The 12089-nt window shown below is 50.0% G+C and overlaps 1 protein-coding gene across 1 annotated transcript in view; it reads left to right on the top strand.

Annotated features, from left to right (window-relative positions):
• Positions 1–1199: 1199 nt before the first annotated feature.
• The window catches only part of LOC143359717 (transcription factor hamlet), a 78084-nt gene continuing 67194 nt past the window's right edge, over positions 1200–12089 (top strand). The window contains exon 1 of the mRNA XM_076797864.1: positions 1200–1694. Within this exon, the coding sequence (XP_076653979.1) occupies positions 1658–1694 (37 nt within the window). The 5' untranslated portion in view covers positions 1200–1657. The remainder of the gene's footprint in view (positions 1695–12089) is intronic.

Below are 12089 nucleotides of genomic sequence, written 5' to 3'. Positions count from 1 at the left end.
TCGCCTGCAATAATAGAGCTTCGAGAAACGATGTAATCTGTCTTACGAGAAGGAAACTCGAGCGAGGAGCTGCGAACGAGATCGGTAAACCCGAGAGGGTCCGCACGCGTTATTATTAAAAAGTGGAGCTGCTGCGCACGAATTCTCCTTATCGCTCGTAAACATTGGTCATCTAGTCTAAACAACCTTAAAATTTGCACGGTCCAGAAGGTGTTCGGATAGTCTGGCGCCTAAACCGATAATCATTTTATAATAGTGTTCAATTTCACTAACGTGCTCATCGGTTGAAGATTTGTTGGGAGCAGGGGTCAAATGCAATTCGCGAGTGTAATCTAAAAAACAAACTCCACCGATGGAAATATTGCTTGGGAGGTCTGGCGTCCAGTAACTTTGAACCACGTCGATAATCATCCCCCGATCACAGACTCTTCCGATCACTGATCCTATTCGATAATCGATCAAAGACGTATCTCTGTTGGAGGGGAGGGTTGGAATAGGATAGGTGTAATCTGAACACCATCATCGAACTCTGAACAGTCGAGAAGTTGTCTCAGAGATCATCCCCCAGTCGTATCCTTTCGTCGAGCGTGTCCATCGATGGGAGCTCCGTAAAGATCAAAGACTCGTCACCGGGGGGATGGCAGGGTGAGGACAGGACTCGCGAGTGTAGCCTGGTAGGTGACGGAGGCTTGGATAGGACAGGAGCCCGGGAGCGAAGAAACGAGAGGTTGCGCTCTCGTAGGAAGAGAGGAACGCGGCGGAGAGACAGCGGCTGATCATTGGTGGACAGCGGAGTCGGATCGCCTAGGTGGTGGGGAAGCCACCAGGTCGACTCCGCAGGTGGGGAAGGCCAAGAGGCAGAGAAGGTGGAGAAGGCGGAGGTGGAGGCGAAGTAGTCGTAGTAGTAGAGTAACACGAAGCAACAGCGAAGAGGAGAAAGAGGAGAAAGAAGGGGGTGGAAGAAGCGGTGGTGTAACCGGCAGAGTTGGCGGCGGAGCGAACGGAGAGACGGAGACGGAGAGGGAGAGTAAGAGAGAGAGAGAGAGAGAGAGAGAGAGAGAGAGAGAGAGAGACGTGGAGCAGCTCGGCTCGAGCGCGGAGAGAGGGCGGAGAGGGTGAGAAAGGGTGAAGGAGAGAGAGAAGAAGAGAGGTTGGAGGGAGTGGAAAAGGAGGAGAGGGAGAGAGTTGCGAGGGTGGAGGACAAGGTGGCGGAGAAGGAGGAGACGCGGAGGACAGGAGAAGCCTCCACTGTCGGAGGACAGATCCCGCACGTCAGGATCCCAGTTGGACGGGCCGACGGTGCCGTCGGATTACGGAGGAACCAGGGTACACCCGGTGTGCCGGAGGAACCCGCGCGTGTCGGAACATGGACTCTTTCCGCGTGCCCTCCTCGTCGTCAGTGTTGCTCGAGGACAGGCTCCTCTCGTCTTCCCATTGATCCGAGTGAACAGAAAACACAGGCCCGAGAGAACCTAGTCGCGCGAGTCCCTTCTGATCGGGATCGGTTCCAACCGCAGGGGGTAGGGGGTGGCAGACACACAGTGAAATCATCGAGAGGATAAAACGATCGTGCATAAACTCGCATGGCTCGGAGGACTGACAGCTGCGTTCTTGCGATTAGTGTTTTGTTTTCGAATTTGCCACCCGTCGTCCAGCGATGAGATCCAAGCCGGTGGCTAGAAGATTGGCACAGGGTGAGTACCAGCCGCCACGCATCTTCCTTTATCTCTATTCCAGTGTTCGAGTACTCCGAAAACTGAGGTCCCCGTGCCACTCTTCCGTCGACGAATCTCTAATTAAAATTTCAACGGAAAGCTCCCGTACGCGCCGGCCGTACTGAATTCACGTCACACCGCGTACGCGTTAATTAGAATTAACCGGACGACGACGACGACGACGACACAGAAGTTGTGAACCGTGCGTTTGCAATTTCGAGACCCTTTTTCATTTCCCTTATTCGTTCGGATAGATTAACAGCTGGAGGTTTTACCTTCCAGAAAACTGTGCAGACAATTCGAAACAGATGCCGAGTCGCCGCGCGTCTCGGAAGTGCTCTCAATAAAACGAAAGACGTTCGAGGCTCTCCCGCGAAACTAACCCGGGGGCTGTAAAAACGCGGAATAAGGCTGTATAAAACTCGTTTCCGAGATTGCCTTTTAAAACGAACTCGTGTCTTCCCCGTTCGCGATCCTGCCGATACCGTCGACGGTTCGACAGTCTTTATTTTTCCTAAACAGATTGCGTGACCGGCTAATGCCGAACGCTGAAACGCACGTACACACGGACACGCGTTCCCACTTTCGTTCACCATAACTCGCGATCGCCCAATGGGGTCGAATACCGATGCGACCAAGAAGAGTGGTAACAAAAGTTGAGCGAACACGTTCGAGCTCTTTGAAAGTTTTCCAGCATGGAAGACGGCTCGAGCGAGAATCTGGTTGGTCGTCGTTGCGGCCTGTCGCCGATAACGTAATCGCGTGTCATCGCTCGTGACATCGTCCCTGTCTCTTCGTGGTGACACGGAAAGAGTGGTAGGCGGTTCTCGCGCTGGCGCACTCGCCGCGTCGATATCATTTCTTCTTTCCTGCGTTGTCTAGTCACCGTGCTCGTCCTCCCGCCTCCACCTCTCGGTTATCTGCTTTCAAAAGTCCCGCCCATTCTCGCAGTCACCATTTCCGCACACGAATCCTCGTTTCGCGACTGGACATTCACGGCTTGGCTAAATTTACATCGGCTCGGGAACCAACAGTTCAATTCGCGCGAGCAGGACACATTTCTGGCCTGCTTTCTTTGCATTGTGTTCATTCTTTTGTCTACCGAGGTAGAGTAAGTTCTCGTTGCACTCCCGATTAGATGCTCGTTCCTTGCATTTTGTTCGCGCAAAGTGAGGAATGCAGGATGCTAGACACGATCCCAAACCTGGAACTTCAAAAAATTATAAAACTTTCGGGATATGTAGCGGGGTGAAATTAAAGGGATGAAATTGTCCCTTGATAATCCGGCCATTTTTTGATTTTGCGTTCTAATGGATAGGTAAAAAGTTTTCAGACAAAAGTTGTATTCTTTAATGCCTTTAAAAAATCCTACACGTATATAATGGCCGCGGCTTCGATTGACTACCGAGAGTGTTAAATGTAGGTGGGAAATTTTATGCGACTGATTAGATAGCTCGTTCCTTGCAAAAATCTCGTACCTTGCGTGGAATTTATTTTACATGGAACAATCAATTGTCCTGTGTAAGTACAGGAGCTACTGTAGCCTCGCTGAGCTCGAGGCATCGAAAACCGAATGATGGGAGAAGAGTGGGGCTTACTCGTTCAAATTTAACCAAGCACCACTGCGATTCCGAGGATCGGTTCCGCCGATGCGTGATTAAAAAAGTACGTTCGCACGAATTTCGATCGTGAAAGGGCAACATTTTTCAATACTTCCGCGCGGACCGGAGAACGCCGCGGCCGACAAGAACGCGGATCGATCTCCCATTGTTTGCCGGTTAACAATGCAGGATCGCTTCGCGGACAAAAGATTCGGCCGACGCAACCAGCCAACGTTAATTTATTGTTATATCGGTGAATGACGCCGCGCCGACGATTCACGGATGGGCCGATAGGCAAATCGGTGGAGAGGACCGTTGCGCGATCGACCGATGTCTCTCCGGGGAACAATGCCCGTCGACATTGATAGCGCACTTTAAAGGGACCAAAAACTGGCATCTGTCTTCTGCTTGCCCTACATTCTCGAGAGCCAGCCTCCGGAATGATTGTGCCCGTTGTATACAAAATTAACCCTTGATTAGCGAGCTTTTCACGGCGTTCTTTTTCCCTGGGCCCCAACGTTTCGGGATTTTTCTAGAAATCGAGCTTTCAACTTGATGTAATAAGCACGCGAAAGCGAGTGGCGCTGCTGGAGAATTGCTTACAGTCAAGCCAGACAGATTAGCGTTTGTTTAAAATGTTCTCAGTTCAACAATCTGGAGTTGGTCGGGGAAGCGGAATTGTTTAAGCTTTCACACCCAGTTGGTGCTGTTATCGAGACACTCGTGACCTGATGATTAATGTTAGATTACTGCAAATGTTCGTGCCCGATTTTGTGCTAAAATACAACGAGGAATCGGGCACTGGACCTAACTTTAACACTGTTTTAGGGACATTAGAATAAAGCACATCAATGAACGAAAATCGTTCTTTTTCATAACACATAGACTGTCCATTGTCGTAACAATAATTTTTCTGTGAAGATCTAGGTCAGAAAATCTGGAGCAAATCCGAATGCATAGCATCTTTGTTTCGAACTTATAGAAAGACTCGAGTGTCCCAGCACACTGATTGCACAAATACAGCCTCGAGATCGCAACAACGATCGTTTCGAACATGTGCAGAGCAGCGCCCTTGTCGGTCGGGCTCGTGAATCGCGTGGTACGATTTGTATCGCGATTTCTAATAAAGCTCGCTTCCCACGGTCCGACAACGAGGACGACGACGGGTACTTTGAAGGGATCTGGTAATCTGTAAGACAAAATCCGTTAACGCTTGACTCACGAGTCGACGAAACAATGGACGACCATCCATCCACGAGCTCACCCTCCGTCCCCGTCGAGAACGGACTCGTCTCGGCCGGTAGAAAGAGAGAGGACTCCGGGGCTGCTGTACGAGGACAATTGAGTGCTCACGACGCGCTTCTCGCATGGCGGATCGCGCCAAACGCAACTTACAAGCGGCTCGTGAGAATTGCAAACGGCGAAATAAAAATCGACCAGTGACATGGTTTCGACGGCGGATCGCGGCAAACGCAACTTCCAGCGGCCCGTGAGAATCGCGAACCGGGAGACCGGGACTCCGTTCGAAATGAAATCGTGAGGGTGGTGAAAAAAAGGAAAAAAGTTTTTCCGTTAGGCATTGAACGGCGGGGGCGCGCTCGCTATCAATTTCCCCCGATCCGTCAGACAATATCGAGCCGCTGTTTCTCGACGCGGGTCGGCCATTGTGGCGTGCTCGTCCGGGGAACACACGGACAGGAAATTTAGTCGAAACTGATAGGAAGCAGATCGGAGGGGCAGAAGGACGATCGCCGGGACAAACCGCAGGAATAATCGCGGAATCCACCTACAACGAGTTTCAAAGGCGCATCATCCCATTGAGGGCTCTGCGTCTAGCCGCGGCACCGGAAGTCGTATCCGAGAGGAGACAAAGCCAAAGAAACATACGCACAGAGTGCCGTGGAGCGAGAGCCAGAGGTTCTGTTTCATCGGTGCTTTTGTCTCGCATCCTGAGAGAGGGTACGATTGAATAAGGAGTCTGAATAGATCGGATGATCCTAAGGTAGGTCAGTCCATTCTCGTCTTGCGGGAGACTCCTGCTACCTCCGATCCCACCTCTTCTTCGTCTTCGTCGTCGTGTACCTTCCACGGGGTTTCCACCCCCGGACAGTCCCAATTAAAAGCGTCTTCATCCTCGATATAATAAGATTCCTCTGTCTCCTGGTTGCTCCAATTCTTCTGGAATTCTTCCAGTGGCGTGGAATTTCAATGATTTCCCGTAGCATGCGTTCTGAATATAAATGGGTTTGGGTTAGGTCGTTTCGCACTTCGTGTGTGTGTGTAAAGACGCTTGGATTTGTCTGAACACGGTCTAACGTCTGATGACGTAAACAAGTCATAAAGGACGAATGCCAACGAAATTAATTTTCAACATTGCATGCTGTATCAATCTAACAATAGCAACGGAATTAAAGACACCGTTGAAAGTATTTATAGCGTGTATGAGAAACATGTTCCGCGTGGAAGAAAGTGATTTTCTTGAAGAATTAACAAGTGAATTGAGGATTTGAACCAAAGACTTCGTACATCATGGAAAACGACGATTAGCATATGAACGATTCAAAATGTTGTTACATTATACTTGAAAGCGTGAAGAAACGACACGATTTATAGCATGACCTAACAGAAAATGTATCGTTTGTTCGACTGTCACGCGATCGCTTTCTCTGAATTTTGCTTGCTAATTAACTACGGAAGTCCGTTTCGCCGCTGCACGACTAATTATCGATTTTTCCGAAAAGGAAGATGGGAAAATCGGGAAGTCTCGGCGTTAGAGTGACGCCATGCTCGTGGAAGTACCGCGAGCAGTTATTGGACGACCGGACGTGATCGATTCGAGCCGTGTGAATTAAAATGCCAACAATGCCCCCTCGAATAACTGCACGCGGCCATGCAAATCCGATAACAGAAAGTACGAACAATCGTCTCCGGCTCCTTCTTCGGGTTTTCCTCTTCACCCTTTTCTTCCAGCCTCCACTCCTTTTCCCCCTAGTTTTCGATGCAGCAATAATTCCGCAAGTCTTCCCTTGACTCTTTTCTTCTCGCGCTCTCGCCTCCGCCAATTAACGATCTCGGCCTCCGGTGTGTTTGTCATTTGTTTGCCGTTTCCGGCGGAATGCAATCAGGCCGGCCCTGCGAAACAAACGCGGCCAATCAGCCGCGGCGGACCAACGAACGCATCGAGACCTCGCTAGATCCCTCGGCATCCAGTCGCTGTAATGGTGAACAATCGAAACTCCACCGTGAAATTATTCCTCGCGCGATTTCCCCGCGGACGTGTCTTTGCAAATTTTTCGTCGTGCCTCGGATGCCACCTAATTAACGCTTCGGCTAAAAGTTCCACTAGTACTCCTTCTGGAATCATTATTGCAAGGAACGTCATCGGTAAAAATTTCGAACGGAATTCACTGGACACAGATGCGACTCGTTTCTTTTAAATCGGAATGGATATTGTTGACACTCACTCCTTGACGTCAAGTGTAACTTAGGCTTCGCGGTGCAGCGTGTTGCCATCGAAAAGCACGCGCGGCTGATAAGCCAGCCATTGTTGGTCACGCTGGTCAATCGCGCGATTAATCATTCAATTGGGCATTCATCGTGCCAGCTATCGCGATTCCTTTCCGACGCAACGATTGTTCCCTCGGTAAACACCGGTGTCTTGCTCGGAGAGCTCCGTCGATTCGCGATCGTTCGAGCTGTTGCCTCGTTCCCGATTGGTCAATACCTGGCGGAAGAGTATGGGAGAGAGCCTAGCAATTGCCGAACGTGTAATTAATCATTCAATTGATTTATTGTTCCAAGTATTGCTATTCTCATCCCCTACAGCGATTGGTCTCTCGGTAAAGATGGGTGTCTCCGTCGATTCGCGATCATAGGATGTGCAGCCTCGGCCGCCGATTGGCCGGGAGCTCGCGATTCGCGAGAGGGCGAATCGCAGAAGAGTGCGATAGAGCATCTCGCGATTGCCAATCGGCGGCTGTTAGTGCTTCTGCGTCGAGTCAGACACGAGACAGGTATCCGAGAATGCGCCTGAATGCGGCTGACACGTCGCGCCGGCGAGCCGTGCGATTTGCCTGGATGCAAGCGACCCGCCTCGCGTCGCATCTGTGTATGCGTTCGACGGTGTGCTCGACGCTGAAAAGGAGCCGTGTCGAATACACGCCGGTCTTGTTCTCATCGATACGCGGAACGAAAAATCCGGGGATTCGATTCGATCTGCTACGGCGTTCCCGGTCGTTCTCGCGAGAGCGATGCACCGAGCGGAAAGCGTTGCAGCCGAAACTCCCGCGAATGGAAAACCGTTTATTACGCGAAAAAGGTTCCTCGAACACGGAGCCGCATTACGTCCGCGTCGAATTCGATTGGCAATACGCAGTCTAGCGCGTTACCACTGTTTTGGCGGAACGACGTGTGTCGTTTAACGAGCTGCAAGATTTCCTGGAAAGTTTCCCTACTCGAGGCAGTAAACCGTTGCGCCGCTATAACGATAAAACTGATGCATAATGATGCGCGTTTAGCCGCGCGTCCGTCTAGCACTAGGGTTGTCCTTAGCTTCAGACATTCGTTCATTTAACACTTCGTTGCCGTGACGCTAATCTATTCATTGTATCGGAGTTTGTGGAATTTTTCAGGTTTACTGCGATGGCAGAGCGTTCGCCTACAGGTCTTTCTAATAGAATTTTATTAGCGGACATAATGCATTCGTGGCAAGACTGATTTATTACAAAAAGAATATGCTATATTAGTATGGGTGTGGCCAGAGGCCATAAATATTGTATTAACCAAATTACGGCGTATCGATTATTATTTCTGTTTATAAAATCCCGTCTCTACAGACGAATTTTACGTTTCGTGAAAATTACAGCAAGGCGTAAAATCAATTGATGAAGCAGTGAAAGAATCGACTCACCTAACAAATAAAATTTTCACATTGAATCGTCTGAACGTCCTGCAAATTTCTTGAAAGTCTCTTCTACGGGACACCTCTTCGATCCTCAAACTGTTGCATTTTATGCATCCCTGACAAAAACAAGTTGGAGCAACGTAAACGCGTAGATGAAAGATTGTAGGAAGAAGGAAATTCTTGATCAAAGAACGAGAGAAACCATTTATCCGGAGTTAGGACAAGCTATCACGCGAGAAGCGACTTCGCGGTGCTTCGAGCAGGTTCCCCGTACTTCTAGTCAAAAGATTCCCTTTTATCTCGCGGATTCTCGGTAAGGTGAGGTTGTCGGGGCCCGAGGAGAGTCGGGTCTTTGGCGGAGGAGTACAATATAAACTGAGAACACCGTGTCGGATGAGCAGCACGCGTGTTCACGCATGAGCCTTCCCACATTAAGGCCATCGTGGTCGTTTTTGCACAGTGTTCTCTCCGTGTGTCGCGTTGACGCGGATCGAAGCAGAAACGATCACGGGAATAGAAAAGAGGTTCTGTCCGCGGATGATATTTAATCCGAAATGTATGCGATAGCTGCGCGAGACACGCGACGTGTCCGACTCGGCGCGAGGAGATACATCGATAAGGCATTAATTAATGTCGAGGACAGCAGGTGGAGATGATGTGAAACGTGCATTCAGAAGCGAGTCCGCGATCGCTGGAAGGTGGACTCGGGGCCACTTTCCCGAGGTGTTCGCGTGTCTAGCATTGTTTTACGAGACTCATTTCCCGCAACGTCATTCCACCACCGCCGCCTCCACCATCAGCGGCCACCACCACCACCACCACCACCACCACCACCGCCGCCACTGGGAACACCGGCCACCAACACTACCCGAGCAACAACGAGCGCCAACGGCACTTTACTCCCGTCAACGTTGCCATCACTTTTCGCTGGTCAGTTCGCGAACTCGCCTTCCATTGAACTGGGCCAGAATTCCGGGATTATAATCGATCTGACGCCTCCTGTGACTCGCTGAAAAAACCTACCGCCCGATAATGTACGTTCTCATGTAAATTTTGCGTGCTGGTCACGTAAGCATCGACCCTGCACGAAGAGGAGAGCACACCCCCTCCGGCAGGTCCGTGTTTGTGCAAGTTTAAGGAGACGCGACAACCGCCGGCGAAACGTTGACATCCACCTTCGCAGAAACGCGAGACACGCCGCACGCTCGGGCCAGAACCGTAAAGACCTGGACAGAACTCATATTTTCGACCTCCTTCAAATTTTCTCAGAATAGGTATCCTTAACACTAAACCTACCTTAAAAGTATCTGGTAAATGTTGCCTCATAAAAGTGGCAATACTTTGCTTCGTTGTGTTTGAATACGGGTAAACAGTAACTGAAATCGAACTGCATAGCGTTAAAGAGCGTCTTTTGGACCATACGTAAGCGTAAAATGAGAGATATAAACCTGTTGCAACCCTTCCAAAACTACTCTTTCGTAAACGTAATTTATACCAAAAACGGATTACTCAAATGCAAAACTGTAAAGACAGAAGAATTCAATTTAAAATTATTAAAAGAGGAGATGCATTTTCATTTAACGTCCGGTTCTTACAATTGACTTGGACAATTTTTATTTTGCGTATAGACCCGCAGTCTAGACGTTACTTACTTTAAAAATCCCATTTTAATTCAACTGGCCAAGTCCTGACTTTTAAACATCCCTCAAAAGGGTAGTTTCTCATCCTAGCAGAAAGTAATATTAATATTGGACTGTTACGTCTCCAAAAATCTCTAAGACTATACCTGAAAGTAATAGAAACATGAGTTTTGTCCAACTTTTTCCAGTTCTGACCCATTGTGCGCATAATTTGCGGCCGTGGGATAATTTAGATGTAACGTACTTCGCGGGCTGGCAGATAGTTTGAACAGCGAAGAGTGAAAGAGGGGGAGAGCGAGAGAGAGAGAGAGAGAGAGGGGTCGGGTGCCGCGGTCGCGTCATCTGATAAAAGTCTAATGAATCCAGTATTAAAGGGAATCGAATCGCCGATAACGTCGAGGCGCCTCCCCTCTGTTCCTGTAACATAATAACTTCCATTCTCATTTCCTCGGTGTCCAAGCGCCTTGCCGGCCGCGCTGGATTTTTCCTGATGACAATCGGGCTCTCGGGCCGTGTACGTACGTCCCGGGGGCTCTCGTGCGCCTACCGAGAAAGTGTCCCTACCGAGGAGTACACCGATCGCACGAGGAGAACCCGCTCGGTGTTAGTCGGACTGAGAAGTAGGTAGTCGATGTAGGAATGACACGAGCGGTTATCTCGCTGGCCACGCGATATTGTCATCAGGGGTAGGAGGGGATAAAAGTAGTCGCCGCGGCGCGGCTTCGTCGTTGAAAGAGAGAGAGAGAGAGAGAGAGAGAGAGAGAGAGAGAGAGAGAGAGAGAGAAAACACAGAAAGAACGGGGCGGGATGCGGGACGAGGCGGGGGAGCGAAAGCTAGCGGAGGAAAAAATGAAGGAGGAAGGACAGAGGGGGAGGGAGAAGGAGACGCGATAAGATCATCTTACCACCCCCTGGCATAAGTCGACAGTGGCCTTTCCCTGCCCTGACCAACCCCCTCCGTGACTCGACGGAGACCATTTCAACGATAGCACACACAACCTTACTCGGCCACCGCGTTATCTCGCACGCGAATTAGCTCTACAGATTTCCTTCTTTTTTTCCCTCTCTCTTTCTCTCTGTCCGAGCTTTCCCTGCTCACCTCTTCCTCCCTCTTCCTCTCTCTCTCTCTCTCTCTCTCTCTCTCTCTCTCTCTCTCTCTCTCTCTCTCTCTCTCTCTCTTCACTCTCCTTCACTCTCTCTTTCTTTTTCTCTTTTTCACCCTCTTTAGCTTCCCTTCCGTGCTCCGCGTCTCCGTCTTCGTCTCCCTCGCGCTGCCACTTCTAGTCGACGACGTTGCGACAACGTCGAAGGAGGAAAACCTCTTACACACGACACACACACCGCACCCTCCCACGACCCCCTGGAACCCCCCCCCCCCCGGCACACGTCTATCGCATTAGCGCGGTGCCACGTTGTTGCCGTTGCACCACGTTGTGCCGCATCGGCCTACCGAACGGCATGACGTGTGCGTAGGTATGCGAATTTTCATTGGAGCAGGACCGACGCATAATTTTGCATAAACCGGCCGCGATCTCGTAACGACTGCGAGGCAGGCGATTAAATTACCGCCGCGCGGCCGGTTAAAGAGAACCGCTTATCCTATTCGCAATTACGGAATCGACGGCGAGAGAGAAAGACATCGTTCTACACCGTTTCCATGTCGTTTCTATCGGGCGAGTGCCATAGTTCCCGCCCGTTTTACACGGGTGCTGGGAACCTTGTCGCAATTTGATACAAACGTTTCTTTTTTATGTTATATTACCCATGGAAAGATAGCACCGTTGCGAGACGTTCCAGCGCTAGACACCAGTTGATTTAAATCGTTCTGTGATCGAGAGCTGTTTTTCAATGTGGAGAACGATAAATCACATTTCCGATTTCCGATTTTTAACAGTAAAGTTAGGCAACTTTCCTTGATTGTATTGCGGGGGAAATTGATTTTTTCGGGGCACGAACTTTTGCACTCACCCGATAGAAGCAACGACGCCGCTCCGGCCGTGTTTGGACAGATACGCGAGATTTATCGACGGCCGGAGATTTTTACGATCGACCTCGTATCGATTGTTTGTGCATCGGGACCGCGAGTACGCGTTTTACGATCTCTCGGATGGGTTACGGGGATGTCACGCGTCATGCGCGCCTCGCGATCGGTAATAAAATCGACAGGAAACTGTACACTCGTCCGCTTAACTTTTCAACATAATTACATTTTCCTCGGCTCTCGAGAGGC

The sequence above is a fragment of the Halictus rubicundus genome, chromosome 12 (assembly GCF_050948215.1).
Source record: "Halictus rubicundus isolate RS-2024b chromosome 12, iyHalRubi1_principal, whole genome shotgun sequence".
NCBI classification, from domain to species: Eukaryota; Metazoa; Arthropoda; class Insecta; order Hymenoptera; family Halictidae; genus Halictus; species Halictus rubicundus.
This window is presented reverse-complemented; position numbering and strand designations above follow the sequence as displayed.